A 19,921-nucleotide genomic window follows, 5' to 3' on the forward strand; every position below is an offset into this window, starting at 1 on the left:
CTGACGCCAACCCTTTTTGCCGCCTTCAACGACAAACAGGGAATTACCAGTGAACTGGTACTCAATTAGCCGACCTCGGAAGGATGACAGGCTGAGTCAACCCCCCTGGCATTAATTCGGCGATCGACCGAGATTCGAACCCAGGATCCTAAGCCGGCACCCTAGCCGCTAGCCCAACACCAGAAATGGTGTCATGAACACAATTTATTTACGCACAAGCACAAAAGCAAGACGGGCCGATTTCCGATTCCGACGGGCCGACGGGCGAGACGGGCCGATTTCCGATTCCGACGGGCCGATTTGGAGCAAGAAAAAGAACGAGACGGGAGAAAAAGGAGAGAAACGAGACGGGGAAAGCCGATTGGAGAGGCGAGTGAGGCGCGATTGGAGAGGAGTGTGAGGCGCGATTGGAGAGGAGTGTGAGGCACGATTGGAGAGGAGTGTGAGGCGTGATTGGAGAGGAGTGTGAGGCACGATTGGAGAGGAGTGATTGGAGGGGAGTGTGAGGCACGATTGGAGAGGAGTGTGAGGCACGATTGGAGAGAAGTGTGAGGCGCGATTGGAGAGGAGTGTGAGGGGCGATTGGAGAGGAGTGTGAGGCGCGATTGGAGAGGCGTGTGAAGGATTGGAGAGGAGAGGAGTGTGAGGGATTGGAGAGGTGAGGGATTGGAAAGGAGAGGGATGTGAGGGTTTGGAGAGGAGAGGAGTGCTAGGTGGAGAGAGGAGAGTGTCAGGTGGAGACAGGAGAGTGTCAGGTGGAGACAGGAGAGTGTCAGGTGGAGAGGAGTGAGGGGTCACATATTATGTGAAATAAATAAATTGTGTTCATCACACCATTTCTGGATCTGATGACTTGCCAGTAACCATTTTGTAAAAATGAATGTGCAGCATATAACTCAATATGTCGAAATGTCACACACATCCATGCCCGTGGGATTCCCACGGGTGACCCCGCTAGTTCTATAAATGTTTGATAAAGCTTTACTATAAGTATATGCATATCACAGTGAACAGTTCTTATTTATTAAAACACCTCTGAAAATTGTCATTGTCTGCTTTATCTCCATGTACCAGGTGAAACCCTCCACAAAAATGAGTCACAAGTGTCCATGAAGATCCTATGTACAAACCCTGGCAGAACGGACACCCCCATCCCACATATATTCTACACATTCCTTTTCCATCCCCCCTCATCTTCTACCACTCCTTTTGCCTTTACACCCCCACAATGATAAGTGCATTTGCCTCAACACCTCGACCCTTGACACAATCGAATATCGACTGTAATGTGGGGTTTTTTTTAACAGTATTTAAGGCCTGTAGTTAAGCTGCCACACAGATGAATACCTGAGACAACAAAGGGCCATTATATGAGAAAAACAGCGAGTTTTGGAGGAAGTGATGTCACTTCCTGGGGCACTCTGGGTACTAGCAATGTCACGACAATGGCGCCATTTTTCTCAGCACTCAATGGGGGCAGTTCCTTAAGAAGGATATCCTCCCCATGCGGATTGTCTTTGTTCTAATCCTTTTAAACATTAAAAGTGGACCATAAGTCAGTCATTATGTGAAATAAGCCCAAAAAGTACCCTATTTGGATAACGCAAATCAAATAATCCAGGTGGTGAAAGTGATTGTAATCAGGATGTCCTTCAGAAACAAGTACCAATTGAGAGTTAATCTAGATAAAATTGGTGTTTTGTACCTTCCTACAAAAAAAAAATTTTTTTTGTCTGACAAATGCAACTGAATGAAAGTAATGTGGCTGATGAATGGTAACGAATGAAATTCCAATCACATGAATACCACCAGTATACCCAACATCCAAATGTTGATGGCAAGAGCAACTTTTGATTGATCCAATCAGAAAACTAGTACGGCACTCGGTAGAGCATACTGCACCTCACCTCCGCCATGCTGAAAAGTTGACGTTTTGTATCCCATCGATAAGGTTGGAATCCAGATATGACCCGAACCAAAATCTAATCCGCATGTCCTTGTCACTCACCCAACCTGTCAAAAGTTTCATCCGTCCACAACGTCCAAAGTTTCATCCGAATCTGTTCACAACTTGATATCGTTTTTTGCCCTCAATGGTGTAGAATCGCTTACATTCTCAGATCCAGATGTTCACCTAAATCTAATCATTTCGTCCAGTTCACATACCAAACTGTCCACCAAATTTAGTCAATCCGTCCACAACTATTTGAGATATCCTGTTCAGACAGACAAGACATACAAAAAGGGGTGAAAACACAACTTCCATCCACCTTTGGTGGCAGAGGTAATTATCGAAAAAAATAAAAATGAAAACCTTTTCATCAGATCAGTGATTTCACTCACCGTGATCACTTTAAAGCCTCTTGCTGGCATGTAGAAAAGTGTATAAATACTGTACGTGTAAAATCTTTAAAATCACACAGTGAAACATTTTATGTTCAAAATTAAAAATTCCTTTATTTTCAATTTACAAAATTGCACTTTTGTACAGCCGAGAAAGCAAAGGCCAATAAACAGCGAGAACTACCAAAAAGAGACCAGATCACTCAACATCCCAAGGATTGCACCATGAATCGGTCACCAAGTAATCCGACACCAAACTACCTGATAAAGTAATTTGAGATATTTGAACTTTGTGCCAACTTTCCCCACCAACGCACAAGATGCACCAGCGAGAAAATGCTTCGTTTGGGATATACTGTAATACTTTCATGAGGCCACCTATATATAACATAAGCACCAAGGTTGGGGTGGGAGGGGTAAATTATAGGGGAATAAAATGGAGAAAAGGAAAATAAGGTAATTAGGGTAAGGGGGGGGAGGAAATCGAAATCTACAATTTTGCATACGTAAATAGATAGCCTCAAATTCCCAAAATTCACTGGCGGTATAAAAAAAAAAGTTTTTTCTTTTTGTTCATTTTATATCTTAAGGTCGTCTTAGTAATCAAAAGATTTGCACAAAACCGTTTCAAAACCACAACACACCTCTGTGCCACAACTCATAACAAAGGCATCCATTCTATACAAAGTTGTTTCAAGTATGGCTCTCCCAGAATATCTTTACATGAAAAACATCACACAAAGTTCGATGAACAGACAAAATTATTCACATTACCTTTACAAATTACAGCTGTTTGCATAAAGCTCTGCCCCTCCAGAAATATATATATAAAAAAAAAATATTCCAGATTGTTCCCAAAACACCAAAAACATGATGTAATACAAGCAATATGGCTGAATTCCACCAGCTGCCCAATGATAAACAGTTACTGCATTTTGTTTACAGGATATGATCTGTACAAATGAAAACTTCAGTGTTCTTGAACGTGATAACCAAAATAATTCATGTTAATACTTCGGCAATGCTTTAACATGGAAGCAGCTTGAATGCGGTGAAAAAGAGGTGCAGGCAATTCCACCTCCTCCTCCCACACCCACAAAAAAAACCCCAAACAGTTCTCGTAAAGGAGGAGGGGCATAAATAAATGTAGATGGACCATTGAGAGATATTCTCAAGATAGGTGGCTTGTTCAGAGACTTTGGTGCCTCGTTTCATCCTCTATGCGTAGTTTCGGCTTCATTGGTATCTCCGCTTCTGAATCCTTCCCATTGCTGGAAACAACAAGTAATGAGACAATGACGATGACTGGAATGACAAAACACACCTAGTCTGTTCCCGAAGGGATGAGGGTATTTATTTATATACATTTTTTTTTCTTTCTTTTTTTCGGTCAGTATATGTGCTCGCGTTTGTATGCATACACAGGCAGACTAATAGAAACACCTTAGGGACTTTAATTTTGCACCCCCAACAGTTCGACAAAGTAATAATTTATGTTACTGATGACATTCGTACTTCGCATTTACAACAAATTGATTATTAAAAATATTCATACGTATACAGACTTGGCATTTAATATGGAATATTTTTTTTGGGGGTGAACTTGCTTTTCAAGATGACTTGGAACCAAAAGTTCATTGGAATTATGTTGAAATTATTCTAGATTTTGTTAATGTGACCTTTAAAAGAAACAAAAACCACATTTGACATTTCGAAGCAAATAAATTGATCCTTGAAAGTGATGTAAACCGATATCGAACTCAATTCACGGACAGTACTGTATTAAATTTCTGTACGTTTTCCAGAAGTACCTCTTTATTTTGCACATTAGCCATAAAAAATTTCAACAAAAACAAAAGCTAAATTATGACTGGGATTACGGACAGTAAAATTACAGTTCAGTACTTCGTGTAACCCCCACGAGCATTCAGGAGAGCACACACAGGTCGAGGCATGCTGTTCACGAGATTTGCCAAGGTTTGGACAGGAATCGCTTGCCATGCAGTGACAATAGTCTGCTGCAATTCACGCACAGAGGTCGGCTGCTGGTCCAAGTTGTCGATTCGACGCGTTAATTCTGCCCACAAGTTCTCTATCGGATTCATATCCGGGGACATGGCAGGCCACTCCATATGCTCTACACCACGGTCAGCAAGAAAGTGTTGGATCATGCGAGCACGATGAGGCCATGCATTGTCATCTTGGAAGACAAAGTTTCCTCGAAAGGCTGCACGAGCAAATGGAAGCAATGTTTCTTCCAGAATTACCCTGTACTTGAACTGGTTCAGGTTTCCATTCAGAACAACCAGGTCAGTTTTGCCCCCTGCATGAAAAGCAGCCCAAACAGTCAGCCCACCACCTCCAGCTTGGACTCTTGGCACTATACAATCTTCGTTGTGGGCTTCATGCACTTGTCTGCGCACTCGGACGTGGCCATCTTGACGATAGACCAGAAATCTAGACGTCACTGAAGGTCACGTGATTCCAGTGTCCTGGCTGCCATTGACGGTGCTCTCTGGCCCACTGCAATCGGCGCTGGCTGTGTTGTCTGGTCAGGCGTGGCTTTCTCAGGGGACGCCTGGCACGATAGCTTGCTTGAACCAGTCGTTGGTTGACTAGCCTTCTGGATATAGGCACATTTGTCAGTTGCTGCCACTCAGCCCTAAGCCGATTAGCTGACTTGGTACGGCCATTGCAGACCAACCGGTGCAGCTGCCGATCATCTCTCCTTGTGGTTCTGCGTGGACGTCCTGGCCTCGGTATTGGAGTAGGGACACCCCTCTGAGCATTTCGTTTCAGGATCTTTGACACCTGACCTCGAGTGATGCCATACTGCTGAGCAATAGCACGCTGTTTCATACCAGAATTTCGTAAAGCCACCATTCCATGACAAACAGCATTGTCAAGTTGACGGACCATCTCCAGAGGAAGCGGCAATAACTTTTGTAGACATGCAGCAGTTGTTTTCCACTAATACAGAACGCAACAACACTTATATACCTGATTGTGAAGCCAATCGTCAAATGTACCTGTCCTTACATTTTGTCACGCCACCTGTGATATAATCCTGTTATTGACTTCTTGCTGCGAAAGACAATCAGTGACATGGTTCCTTCAACAAAGACATCAACGAAGGGTAAAAGAAACTCACCAGATTGATATACTGAGTTCAGAAAGTAAACCCAAGTCAAGAAAAAAAAAATTCCATATTAAATGCCAAGTCTGTATATTCGGAGTGCATCATGCCTGCGGCAGAGTGGCGACCCATCCAGGATTGTAACCCAAGCCATGAAACTAGTGCGGCAGTTCATTGGACGTTCTGTATAAAGGATGGTGCAACAACAACCACAATAACTAGCCTGGTGTTGGCTTAACGGTTAACGTGGCTGGCTTGAGATCTTAGGGTCCCGAGATCAAGCCCATCGTGCCATTGAAATAACACCAGGTGGGTTGACTCAGCCTGTCATCCTTCCGAGGTCGGCAAATTGAGTACCGGCTTGCTGGGATGAATGATCACGGTGTGTACCCCAATTTAGAATAGGTACACCGTATCCCTGCACATCGTAAGAGCGTGACCAAGGGTTGGCGTCAGGAAGGGCATCCGGCCATAAAAACATTGCCTCAAACAGGGAACCATGATTGTCATGGGGCCCGCAAGGCTAACCCCCGCTTTAGCGGGGAAAAATGGCCTTAAAACGATCATTCATTCATTCATTCATATTCATTGAGTGACTAAGACACAGCAGAGCAATGTGTGATGATTGAATCAAAATTTGATGCATGCATTTTGCTCTTCAATCATGTTCCGCTCCGACACCGCTCAACATTTTTTGTAGATAAAACCCTCTACCCCTCCATCCCACTGAAGTATGGTTTATGCAAATTATTGTAATTTCATAAAATTATGTGCTATAGTGTTGTTCAGCACATGCGAGCCAACATGGCACAACATGTTAGGTACCCGGTATAAATATCTATTTCTCATTCATGAAAGTTCAAGCTCACCTTTGAAGAGCAATCTTTCTGTGATCTTTTCCATTTTTTCTCTGAAAAATACATGAATGCAACATTCAAACACTCTCAATTTCTACTTATCACCACTACCATGAACACCCTATTGATTAGTGAAGTCTAAACTGACCACTGAAGCTCCTCACCTTTCGGGCAGCAAGAGCTGCAGCAATGAGGCACAGAACCACACCGAGGCCCAGAGCTACCCAGGCGGCCAATGATACGACGTGAGGCATCAAGACAAGGTTGGTGTAGATTCTGTCACGAAAACCTCCCGTCACGTCGCCTCCCTTTGAAGGGGGGCAGATACGGATGGTGAGACGGAAGCTCGATTACATCATATGGCCAAATAGAAAACGCAAAATAACGAAGACCTTTTCCAATCTAGCTTCCGTTCATACCTCCGAGAACCATAACAACGGCAGCAAAACTTTGGAGAACTTTTTCGTTACTCTGTGGAAGACAGCAGAAGAGGAATTATAGTGGTTAGCTGAGCCACAGGAAAAAAATAATAATAATAAAAACCAAGATGGCCAATGAATGCAATTTGGACATTACTTACGGAAAGTCTGACATGGACTCGATCAGAAGATTCACTTGAAACTTCATGTTCACGCTGAGGGGAACTCCTGTAAGCTGAAAAGGAATAAGCACCAATATCTCAGTAAATGGTTTTTGCAACGATGGTCAATTCGATACAAGTTCTGAGCCAGGTTCAAACCATATATCGTTATTAACTCAATTAATGTGTCTTCGACACAAAAAGTATGAAACTTTAAAAAGTATGCAAGGCAAATTGCAATAACACTTTGAACTACTTCTGACTATCAGCACAGTTATTTCAGACTCACTATGAAACTATAAACCACAGTCAGGCCTCAAGGAATTGGATTTTGACTCATGTCTAACACGAGATTCCATTTGCAACATCGTGGCTTCGTAAACATCCTTTAATTTTACAACAAGCGCATCATCCATGTAGTTGTACACAATACATAAGTGGCCAAACATTGAACCACTAATAACTTTTCTTGACAAAGTAAAATCTTTTTTTTTCATTCCTTCTCATTCTCAATCTCTCCTGCACATGTGATATGTAGATGGTCCGTTATCTCTCATCTCAGTCCAGGATTGGATCTCCATCACCTAAATTAATAGCCTGGTGTTGGCTTAACCGTTACGGTGGCTGGCTTAAGATCATAGGGTCTTTAGTTTTAGCCCGTCATGCCGTTAAACAACACCAGGTGGGTTGACTCAGCTCGTCATCCTTCCGAGGTCGGCAAAATGAGTACCAGCTTACTGGGAACAGGGGGCACTGCATCAGGGGCACAGCTGTGCTCCCAGAAATGATGCAACCAGCAGCCATAGGCTGCATACAAAATAATAACATAATTGACCCAAATTAATTTTATTTGTAGATTTGTGTCATGCTGTCATTAATAGTCACTTACTTTTTCAATAATCTTGATTGCAAAATACGTGAGCCTCATATAATCCTCAGTAGAAAACCCAAAAAACCCAATTCCAAATTACAAGATTGACGATGGTCAATAGTTTAAGAGCAAAGTTATCAAATAGTAGTAATAAGCATGTTAAGGCAGTTACCGGGTGGATTAATACTTCAGTGCCATGTTGGGCACGGTCAGGAGCAAGGCCCGACAGCTGCAAGCTGGGGTCACCATCCAGAAAGTGAGGCTGGGAGAGGTAGATTGGCACACCTGTACAATAAATAAAAAGGGTTTTGTTTTAGAAGTTTTAATTTAAAAAAAAAAAAGCAAGATATTACAATAAGTAAACATAGCATCATCCTACAATGGCCTACTCTAATGATACAATTAAAATAATATGTGAACATATCAATATTTTTAGGAACATATCAAGGAATAAAATACCACAAACTTTAGAAAAGCTGTCATTTGGAATGCAGCTGGTTTACCAAATCGTTTACTTCACAAAATGGGAAGAAAAGCGACGTTTTGGCAGCACCCAGAGCATCTTGCAACATGTTTGCGTTTGGACTTCCTAGAATGATGCTTTGTTTTCCCATTTGTTAAAGTTAAGCAAACCCAGCATTCTGTGCGTCACGTCCAATGACGAGCTCTTTTGCTGACCTTTTCGACACTTGCTGAGGCTGATCGTTCCAGACTTCAAACAGGGACAGTAAGCTTCATCCGTGGAAGGCGACGGCGAGGGTGAAGCTTCCGTGGGTAGAGGGTCGTGCTGAGATGGAGGGTAGAACGAATCAGGAGGCGGTGATGTAAAGAGGGACGGCGCAAACCGATACTTGTAGACCGTTATTCCATCGGTCACATTCTCGCCAACAAAATCCATCCAGAGAGATCTTGGAGTGAAACGGGAAGATTGATAAAGGGACTGTCATTGTGAGCAAAACAACAAAAAAAGCTTCAGAACATGAAAGATCCAATGGATGGTGACAGCAGTTAAACGAGGTACTGTACCACGATAACAAATTTAACTGAGCAAAAGCATGGTACACTGCAGTTTCTACAGTCTAGATAACACTGATTTAGAGCGAGTATGAAAGTGGTATGACACCTGACAAAAACTACCTGCAGGCATCTGGATTGAAGAAGGCAAGCGGACGATGAGCAGGCAGAAATGGAGGCCACAACTAAATCAGAAACTAGATTCAGCCCAGCTTACTGGTTAAGGTGAGCTAAGATTGAATGTTGAGTCGATATCAGAAACTAGATTCAGCCCAGCTGACTGGTTAAGGTGAGCTAAGATTGAATGTTGAGTCGATGTCAGAAACTAGATTCAGCCCAGCTGACTGGTTAAGGTGAGCTAAGATTGAATGTTGAGTCGATGTCAGAAACTAGATTCAGCCCAGCTGACTGGTTAAGGTGAGCTAAGATTGAATGTTGAGTCGATGTCAGAAACTAGATTCAGCCCAGCTGACTGGTTAAGGTGAGCTAAGATTGAATGTTGAGTCGATGTCATAAACTAGATTCAGCTCAGCTGACTGGTTAAGGTGAGCTAAGATTGAATGTTGAGTCGATGTCAGAAACTAGATTCAGCCCAGCTGACTGGTTAAGGTGAGCTAAGATTGAATGTTGAGTCGATGTCAGAAACTAGATTCAGCCCAGCTGACTGGTTAAGGTGAGCTAAGATTGAATGTTGAGTCGATGTCAGAAACTAGATTCAGCCCAGCTGACTGGTTAAGGTGAGCTAAGATTGAATGTTGAGTCGATGTCAGAAACTAGATTCAGCCCAGCTGACTGGTTAAGGTGAGCTAAGATTGAATGTTGAGTTGATATCAGAAACTAGATTCAGCCCAGCTGACTGGTTAAGGTGAGCTAAGAATGAATGTTGAGTTGATATCAGAAACTAGATTCAGCCCAGCTGACTGGTTAAGGTGAGCTAAGATTGAATGTTGAGTCGATGTCAGAAACTAGATTCAGCCCAGCTGACTGGTTAAGGTGAGCTAAGAATGAATGTTGAGTCGATGTCAGAAACTAGATTCAGCCCAGCTGACTGGTTAAGGTGAGCTAAGATTGAATGTTGAGTTGATGTCAGAAACTAGATTCAGCCCAGCTGACTGGTTAAGGTGAGCTAAGATTGAATGTTGAGTCGATGTCAGAAACTAGATTCAGCCCAGCTGACTGGTTAAGGTGAGCTAAGAATGAATGTTAAGTCGATGTCAGAAACTAGATTCAGCTCAGCTGACTGGTTAAGGTGAGCTAAGATTGAATGTTGAGTCGATGTCAGAAACTAGATTCAGCCCAGCTGACTGGTTAAGGTGAGTTAAGAATGAATGTTGAGTTGATATCAGAAACTAGATTCAGCCCAGCTGACTGGTTAAGGTGAGCTAAGATTGAATGTTGAGTTGATATCAGAAACTAGATTCAGCCCAGCTGACTGGTTAAGGTGAGCTAAGAATGACTGTTGAGTCAATGTCAGAAACTAGATTCAGCTCAGCTGACTGGTTAAGGTGAGCTAAGATTGAATGTTGAGTCGATATCAGAAACTAGATTCAGCCCAGCTGACTGGTTAAGGTGAGCTAAGATTGAATGTTGAGTCGATGTCAGAAACTAGATTCAGCTCAGCTGTCTGGTTAAGGTGAGCTAAGATTGAATGTTGAGTTGATATCAGAAACTAGATTCAGCCCAGCTGACTGGTTAAGGTGAGCTAAGAATGAATGTTGAGTCGATATCAGAAACTAGATTCAGCCCAGCTGACTGGTTAAGGTGAGCTAAGAATGAATGTTGAGTCGATGTCAGAAACTAGATTCAGCCCAGCTGACTGGTTAAGGTGAGCTAAGATTGAATGTTGAGTCGTTGTCAGAAACTAGATTCAGCCCAGCTGACTGGTTAAGGTGAGCTAAGAATGAATGTTGAGTCGATATCAGAAACTAGATTCAGCCCAGCTGACTGGTTAAGGTGAGCTAAGATTGAATGTTGAGTCGATGTCAGAAACTAGATTCAGCCCAGCTGACTGGTTAAGGTGAGCTAAGAATGAATGTTGAGTCGATGTCAGAAACTAGATTCAGCCCAGCTGACTGGTTAAGGTGAGCTAAGATTGAATGTTGAGTCGTTGTCAGAAACTACATTCAGCCCAGCTGACTGGTTAAGGTGAGCTAAGAATGAATGTTGAGTCGATATCAGAAACTAGATTCAGCCCAGCTGACTGGTTAAGGTGAGCTAAGATTGAATGTTGAGTCGATGTCAGAAACTAGATTCAGCCCAGCTGACTGGTTAAGGTGAGCTAAGAATGAATGTTGAGTCGATGTCAGAAACTAGATTCAGCCCAGCTGACTGGTTAAGGTGAGCTAAGATTGAATGTTGAGTCGTTGTCAGAAACTACATTCAGCCCAGCTGACTGGTTAAGGTGAGCTAAGATTGAATGTTGAGTCGATGTCAGAAACTAGATTCAGCCCAGCTGACTGGTTAAGGTGAGCTCAGAATGAATCTTGACGCAGGTTAGGCAACCGGATAAGGTGACGAGAGATATTGGACAAGGTTCCGCAGCCCGGTTCAGCAGCCTCGTGAGGTGATGGGAGAATCTGGACAGACTCTGTTGGCCACCCTGTTTTGTTGCAATGTTCAATCAAAGGTTGAACTTTATGGGGGAGTTGTTTGAAAAATTCCTCAAGCCGTCGGTATGTTTCGCCCCAAAGGCAGGAACTAAACGGGTATGTTGAGCTGAAAAAAAAACAAAGTAGAAAGACAGATTGATGAGCTTTTAGTCAATCGTTGGTCTCAATAATCTTATCCATGTGAATTGCGCGAAATGAGTTTTCACATTTACTTACTTGAATGGCTGCTGTTGCGGGGTCTTTAAAGGTTGGTGAGCAACCCGCCAGAGAGGGGGCTGAGTCGGAGCCACAGGTACCTTGAGTGGTTTCCGTTTCGGAGTGTACACCCATCCTGAAAATGAAAACACTTTCCCTTACATTAAAGGACATTTCTCTGCTGAAATAACATATTTTTGGCCATATTTATGGAAATAAAAGCAAGAGCTTATTACTTGCAGAATCAAAGGCTATTGGTCGGTCGACTTTGTTATTCTGCCTGTGTGTCTGTTTGTCACTTGCCAATTTGTCAAGGTCACAGAAAAACCGATCATCATTAAACTTTACCAAGTTGAAGAGGTAGTCACAACTGAGAAGCCTATTGATTTTGAGGTCAAAGGTCAACTGGAGGCCAAACCTCTAAAATCATCAATGTTCATGTGGAAAATCATCAATTTCGTTCTGATTGACTTTAAAATTGAACAGCATTTGCACATTGAGTCATTAAATAGGGAAACAAACTATTTTTGAGGTCAAACGGTCAACTCAAGGTCAAACCTCGAAAATCATCAATGTTCATCTGGAAAATCATCAATTTTCATCTGATTGACTTTAACATTGAACAGCATTTGCACATTGAGTCACGAAATAGGGAAACAAACTATTTTTGAGGTCAAAAGGTCAACTCAAGATCAAACCTCTAAAATCATCAATTTTCATCATAAAAATCATCAATTTTCATCCGATTGACTCGAGCTATGATTAAGATCGTCAATTTTAATCTTAGTGAAATGGACAATTTGATGTCTCCAAAGAAACCTTCTTTTGGGGGGTTTGGGTGAATTTTGGAAGTATCGTGCGCTATGTGATGTCTTTGTTGTTTGTTTATTCATGTGCAGCTTGTGGATGCTTAATTGGCTGCATCATATTCTGGGGGCGCTGATGCAGTGCCCCTGTTACCAGTAAGCTGGCACTTATTTTGCCGACCTCGGAAGGATCAACTTCGGATCAACCTCGGAAGGAAGGCTGAATCAACCCGCCTGGTGTTATTTCAACAGCTGACCGGGATTCAAACTCAAGACCCTACCATCCCAGTCCAGCACCCTAACCGGCCAACACCAGTCTGGCAAGGGCTTAAACCACAAAACAACTTTTACATTATGAATTAATCCAAAAATAAAGTTGTTAATGGAAAGTTTGTTATTCATTCTTTCGGTTGTTTTTACCCGAAGAGAGGAATATTGACCTCGAACGTACCGGGATACTTGTTGTGGTGTTCTCTATACAGCCTGTTAGCCTCCTCGTAGAAGGGACGTTGCTGTTGTTCTGGGAGGGAACGCCATGCCACCCCCAGGGCTTTGCTCACCTCCACATTACTCAGGTTTGGCATCACGTTCGCCATTTTGCTTCGGTGCAATTTCGCCCACACCATGAAGGCGTTCATTGGTCGCTTTATACGCTCTTCACGGTGGCGTATGGGTGGCATGCCGATCTCCTCAACGACCTGGATGAAAGTAAGGCAACATTAAAGGTAGATGTGCTGGTTCGATGTGATTCACGTTTACGCTTGGGGGGCATTCATGATCATCTTATTATAATTCACCAAATGTCTGTCCGTCTGTCTGTCTATCCGTCCGTTTGAAGGTACCGCAAAAACGGCTGAACCGATCGCAACGATATTTTGGGTGGGTAATTCTGGGATCTCCTGGAGTAAAATAGGTCATATTGTTTTTGCAATTTCAACTTAGGCTCCAGCATTTTCAGGTTTGGGCCCCCACATAACGTTATTTTCCCTGGCGCCACACAAACGGCTGCACTGATCGTTGCACAGCTGCGCTGCACATCTGCACCGATCAGCTGCACCAATCGGCTGCACCGATCGAACTCGGTGACCTCGGACAAAGACCTTTTATAAGGACATGAGAAAACTAAACTGCTGGCGAAGGATACTGTGTACTGGTATAACGTTAACAAGGACATTGATCGGCTAGTGGAATGCTGTCCGACCTGCCAACGACACCGGAAATCTCAGCTGCCTGAACCACTACAGCAACATGACATTCCGCTCAGACCATGGAGCAAAGTCTGATGTGATCTGTTCTATTTTGATGCAGCCCAGTGGCTTGTCATCACAGATTATTATTCCAAATTTCCTCTTGTTCGCAAACTGCCCGAGTCTGCTCCCAGTCACACGATTATTGCGACCTTGGGACAGATTTTTTTCTGAATTCGGAATTCCTGATACGTTTATGAGTGATAATGGTCTTCATTTGTCCAGCGCAGAATTTCGTTTATTTGCTGGGAAATGGAATTTTGACCACGTCACTTCATCCCCAACATACCCAAAATCTAATGGATTCATTGAGCGCCAGGTCGAGACAGTGAAATCCATCCTCCGTAAATCAAAAATTGCGGGAAACGATTTTCATCTGGCACTGCTAGCTTGGCGGTCTACCCCGGTGAGCTACAGCTTGGCAAGTCCTGCTCAACTGCTATTGGGCAGAAAAATGAAATCGCTGGTACCAACCAGAATCACCAACGTCCACGACGATGACAACCTCATCCGTGAGGAGCTGGAGAGGCACCGCTACTTACAAAAGCTCCACCACGATTGGCATGCTCGGACACACGAAATGTCGGGCCTATACCCTGGACAGCGAGTTCGCGTTCAGAACCACAACACCCATTGTTGGGAGCCGGCCACGGTTCTCTCCATGTGTGAAGAGCCACGGTCATATTTGCTCGCATCACCAAATGGTCAAACACTCCGACGCGACCGAATTCACATTCAGGATCTACCGGCATGTGATGCGGTGCCCCATCGATCTTCGAGCCAAAACAAGAGTTCTGAAGCCACAATGAGTGGGAACAGCGAACCATCTGCAAGGTCTGGTAATGAACCTGTGAATCATGACTGTGACGTCACTCGTGCTACCAGGGCAGAGATGGTTCATCAATCTCTCCAGTGTTCTGCCAGTTTTAGTCACAGGTTGCCTCCGTCACAGAACCTGACAACTGTCTATACGAGGTCTGGCCAAGCTGTGAAAGGGCCATGCCGTCTTGATCTATAAAACACTTTGCTTATCTGATGTTTGCATTTATACACTTTGGTTATCTCGTGTTAACTGCTCTGGGTTACTGGTGTGGTGTTGTAATGATCTAATGACAGTGCAGACATGTAATGGTATTACAAGGGTTTGCTGTTTTTACTTTATTACTTTTCTTTTTTTGTGGGAAAAGGAGATGTAATGGCTGCCATGAATTGAATGACCACTGTGGCTGACATAAAGACTATAGTTTGTCCAATGTAATGTGAAACATGCCAGTGTTGATTGTTACCGAAAGGTCTGCAATTTCATTTCCAAATTAGCAAATAAATATATGTTTTAACTGAAATGGCATATGAATAGAATCAATCAATCAATGGAACATGTCATGTGTTACACCGGACAATCTATATTTGAATAAAACAAAAAAGAAACAATGACAATGTTTAAATTTGGTATGTGTCCTTGTTTAATATAAATACACAATAATACACTAATAGTACAAGAATTGTTCATATTGGGGACGACTCAGAGAACAGACCAAAAGATTGATGAAATCCTAAAAAACAACTACTGTAGTTTCATTGGCAGGCTGATCCTTCCCTCTTGCAAAACCAGAAGTGGGACTAAATAATATATGTTTAATCAACAGTTTGCCTCCCCCCACATCATGAAACTAATGACTATAGGACTTGGTCTATCTTATGGTCTGTTCCATAAATATTAAAGTAAGAAATCCCAGTGAGACTTATGTCAATCTTGTACATGTCATCCATAAAGTGAGAACCATTTTAAACATTCTAACCATGCACTGCTTTACTTATGCAAAAAATGAAATTGTGATTTTCTTTCCTTCTCAGTTCTCTCTTCTTCAAACTTACAAAAGCCACTGTTATAAATATGTATGTCAAACTATGAATACCAAACTTTCAGAACAAGGCATAATATTTGTACAAGCATGTAACTACAACTAGGACTAGGCCATCCAAATATAGCGTTACAGCTACATATGGATTTTTTAAGCACCAAGTATTTAAAAACAAGTACTACACTAGAAAATGTATGTCTTGATATGGCTTAAATATTTACGCTATATCACGACCCAAACTTACATTCGTTGTTTGGTATCCATCACCAATGTCATCTCCATCGTCAAATTCTCCACTGGCAAATTTAGCGAAGAGATCGTTCAACGTTCGCTTCTCATCTACAACTGATCTCGCGAACCAAGACTTCAAAACTTTTGTCGACGAACGTATGCTTACACACACGAATATCGTCATATTCCCTACTCAAATTTGTACCATTAAAAGTATGAAATGCAAGATTTTTACACGTAAATTGCACTTGCCCAGTGCACAACCGCTGCGAGAATTAACCGTCTTTCGCACAAAGTGTCTGCGTTAAGCCCAGCATGTATTCACCAGGAAGTTCCGTTAGAGGGCGGGATCCATAATAGTTCAGATCATTAATGCACAAGATACGATCACAGAACTCAAATTGACGTAGAAGAACTATGCCCGTTCACGACACACACACAGCGGTGGCCCCGCTCGCGCGCTCACGCCGCCATTTTAGTTAGCGCAAGAACTGAATAGGCGAACGTGTGCGCTAGCTAGGCCTAGTGGAAGTGGATGAGTGGACGTGAATTTTTATATTGGACGGTGACACACACACACACATTATATATTGTATAATGGACTATATTCTATATTGTATAATGGACATTGTATAATGGACATTATATATTAATGTATATACATTGTATAATTATATTGTATATACTGTATATTGTATATATATATATTATATTGTATATTGTATATTGTATCTATATTATATTATATTGTATATATATTATATTGTATATATATTGTATATTGTATATATATTATATTGTATATGTATATATTGTATATTGTATATGTATACTATATGTATATGTATATATACTATATGTATATGTATACTATATGTATATATGTATATATGTATGTATATATGTATATATGTATATATGTATATATATGTATATATGTATATATGTATATATGTATATATATATGTATATATGTATATATGTATACTGTATATGTATATATATATATATACATATATGTATATATATATACATATATGTATGTATAATGTATATATGTATATATACATATATGTATAATGTATACATGTATGTATGTATAATGTATGTATACATGTATACATGTATGTATGTATGCATGTATATGTATGTATGTATACATATACATATGTATATGTATACATACATGTATACATGTATGTATGTATACATATGTATACATGTATACATATCCATATGTATGTATGTATACATGTATGTATGTATGTATGTATACATGTATGTATAATGTATATATGTATATATGTATATATGTATATATGTATAATACATATATGTATATATATACATATATGTATATATACATATATACATATGTATATATGTATATATGTATATACTATATGTATACTATATGTATATGTACATATATGTATATGTATATGTATATATTGTATATTGTATATGTATACATTGTATATGTATACTATGTATATTGTATATTGTATATTATATATGTATATTGTATATTGTATATGTATATATTGTATATTGTATATGTATTATATTGTATATGTATATATTGTATATGTATATATATATATTGTACATATATTGTATTGTTACAGACACGACTTTGATGTTATGGTGGGCCGAGCGGAATGGCCGCCGTGTCCGCACAAGTTACCCGATTATACTCAAACCTTGGCCGAGTCGCGCTACGCTAGATCAATGAAGGAAAAGGACACAACGGCTGGGATTAAAATGACACGACACCAGGTATACGGTTCTCAAGACCTCCTAAGGAGGTTAGATTATGGCGGAAGGTTAGATTACAGGAATGAGAGGGACAGCATAGTAAGGTAGGCACTTAATTACGGTCTTATAATAGCCCCGACAGACGACAGATAAACAGGACAAAACTGACTCACACGGGGATTGATGGCAAGGAAAGCAGGTAGTCGATGGCTCAAGGTGCACCTTGGCTCAGGGACAGGGTACAGTACGGTCCAGTAGATGCAGGGAGGTCACAGCGCTCGGAGGTCGCGACTGGTTCTTTCCTCTTCAAGCTCGGGGCGCATCTGACCTCACATCCGGTAAGTCGCTGCGCATATCCGGCGGGGAGTGACACGCCCTCGGCTAGTTAGCTCCGCCCCAGATGGAATCAGTCCGCCCTTCTTACTGGCTGCGGGTGGTTACCGGGCTCCGCCCCTGATGAGGGGCTGACAGCCAGCCCCTTCGTGATAACCCCGTGGGCGCACATGGCAATGGCGGCTAACCAAGCCGGTGTGAGGACGCACACTCCCTGCGCCGCGCCGCCCCCAATCTCCTCTGTTGTTGTAGTTGTAGTTGTTGTTGTAGTTGTTGTTGTTGTTGTAGTTGTTGTTGTTGTTGTTTCATGGGGAACAGGGGAGGAGGTATGGGGAGGTCCTAAACTCACTACTGGTGCCATACAATCACATTCTGGTGCAACGAAGAGTCAGAATTAATGGAAACGAGTCCTTAACTGACATAGACTAAGAATAACTAGCAAGATGTCCGAAAGTTGTCTACGTGAGATGCGGTGGACCTGGGCACGACATTTAATGGGGGAAAAAGGGGAAGGTCGGTTCTACAGAGTGTTATTTACAGGCAATGGGACTAGGGAATGGGGGATTGGGGATAGTTGGGGAGTATTGGGGAAATAGGGGAGTATTTACAAGCGGATATTGAGGCCAAGTCCCATATCCGCAACATTGCACCCTTCTCTACCCTCGGGGCGTCCCGACCCGATAAATTTTTACCTATTTTAGTGTGGCACTCAGATGTAGTTCCCTCTACTATTAACTCTACCCTGAGTGCGACAGTTTTACAGATGTTCACAAATGAGTAAATATGTCCCCCTGCGACGTTGCACCCTTCTCCTCACAGAAACACGCCCACAGGATAACCGAATCGCGGAAAGAATTCGCAAACTAAACATACAGCCGGTAGGGAGCATTATTTACAAGACTACGCTGATATTTACACTACGATCCAGGACCTGTTTTTGGAGGAACACATGCAGATGTTATGCATAGAGAGAGAGCACGCATGCCAGCATCGATACACCAACTCACGAGTGCTCTGTGGCCTTACGGCCTTTAATAACGTGCAGAGCACCCCTTCCCAGCACCAAAAGCACCACCCCATCACACAGTCAGCACCATCCGGTGCAGTCACCATTGTTCAATGAATAAAAATAAATTCAACAACCCCTAACCCTGCAGGTGTCTCTTGCTCTTCGTGTGGTGCACTTGGCCTTCTGGCTTCTTTCAAAAATAAAGAAAGGTGCCAACCGCGTCCATTTCTGTATTGTGGCCTTCAGTGGTGTCAACTAAAAGTGGTTCACCTGTATGGCATAGGTGCCACGTTGACCCATAGGTCCATCCACGGGTGGTGCTTGGCCGCAAAAGAACTGCGGTCCATTGTGGGTGGCCACCAACATTGCGGTCCATATGGTGTATCGATCCAGGCAGCAAGCAGCGAAAGTGCAGGCCCACAACTGCGTAGCCAGCACCTCTCTCTCCTCTCTCTCTACCCCAAAGCCAGATCCTCAGAGGTGGGAGACAAAAGAAGAAGACAAGTGAGTAAGGTGGTAAGGGCGCAAAAGTGCACGCAATGTAAGGTAATGCACACTGGGGGCACATGGGAACCAGGTGAGACAGGTACGTTCCTACCGTACGCCCCCCCCCCCCCACCAGGTAACCTACATGGCCCCTCCCTTACCCCTTACTGTATCCACAAAACACAACACTACCCATAAACATCTACTTTACAAATCAACAAACATCCCTACTGTCTTCCCCGTTCCTCCCATAAACCAAATTCGTCTTCTCTCCCTCCTAACCAATCAAATTTGCCATTTTCAACTCTCATCAAAATTTGCCATCTCCAACTGAACATCAAAATTTGCCATTACCAATTCATCATCAGTCCCTCCTAAGGAGGGAGAGATGGAATCACCCCAATGTCTCATCCACATCGTGATGCGTCTCACCAATCCACACAGCAATTCTCATTTCCTGCACACAGAACAAGGAAAACACAGGTGTGGAGTCATCATCACCACAGGTAAGTGGCTGCGTATGGTGCGACAGGTTCATCAATCCTAACTATTTCCCTAAATGACTTTAACAACTTTACACTACC

The 19,921-nt window shown here is 42.3% G+C and overlaps 2 protein-coding genes across 3 annotated transcripts; one reads left to right on the plus strand and one right to left on the minus strand.

Moving 5' to 3' along the window:
• Positions 1 to 2,430: 2,430 nt before the first annotated feature.
• On the minus strand, positions 2,431 to 8,982 carry LOC137429729 (scavenger receptor class B member 1-like). The gene is made up of 8 exons (XM_068119928.2): positions 8,925 to 8,982; positions 8,466 to 8,695; positions 7,960 to 8,072; positions 6,917 to 6,990; positions 6,756 to 6,807; positions 6,501 to 6,644; positions 6,349 to 6,389; positions 2,431 to 3,614 (listed from the first exon to the last, which is right to left on the minus strand). Exons 2-8 carry the CDS (start codon positions 8,683 to 8,685, stop codon positions 3,533 to 3,535), a joined length of 726 nt encoding a protein of 241 aa, XP_067976029.2. The 5' UTR covers positions 8,686 to 8,695; positions 8,925 to 8,982; the 3' UTR covers positions 2,431 to 3,532.
• On the plus strand, positions 8,675 to 14,855 carry LOC144892585 (uncharacterized). 2 transcript variants are annotated; one of them, XM_078779803.1, is made up of 2 exons: positions 8,675 to 8,804; positions 12,505 to 14,855. In XM_078779803.1, exon 2 carries the CDS (start codon positions 13,660 to 13,662, stop codon positions 14,674 to 14,676), a length of 1,017 nt encoding a protein of 338 aa, XP_078635929.1. In that variant the 5' UTR covers positions 8,675 to 8,804; positions 12,505 to 13,659; the 3' UTR covers positions 14,677 to 14,855. The 2 variants fall into 2 exon arrangements, with proteins under 2 accessions (XP_078635929.1, XP_078635928.1); XM_078779802.1 differs by having other exon boundaries at positions 8,691 to 9,026.
• Positions 14,856 to 19,921: the final 5,066 nt, after the last annotated feature.

This window comes from Myxine glutinosa, chromosome 6 (assembly GCF_964187855.1).
Source record: "Myxine glutinosa chromosome 6, kmMyxGlut1.1, whole genome shotgun sequence".
In the NCBI taxonomy this organism is placed as follows: Eukaryota; Metazoa; Chordata; class Myxini; order Myxiniformes; family Myxinidae; genus Myxine; species Myxine glutinosa.

Excerpts from the sequence above, each read along its gene's own strand:
- LOC137429729 (XM_068119928.2), bottom strand. The coding sequence starts at position 8,685 with ATGGATTTTGTTGGCGAGAATGTGACCGATGGAATAACGGTCTACAAG. Across the intron at positions 8,073-8,465 it reads CCTCAGCAAGTGTCGAAAAG|GTGTGCCAATCTACCTCTCC; the intron begins GTCAGCAAAAGA and ends TTTATTGTACAG. Across the intron at positions 6,390-6,500 it reads CAGCTCTTGCTGCCCGAAAG|AGAAAAAATGGAAAAGATCA; the intron begins GTGAGGAGCTTC and ends TGTATTTTTCAG.
- LOC144892585 (XM_078779803.1), top strand. The coding sequence starts at position 13,660 with ATGACATTCCGCTCAGACCATGGAGCAAAGTCTGATGTGATCTGTTCT.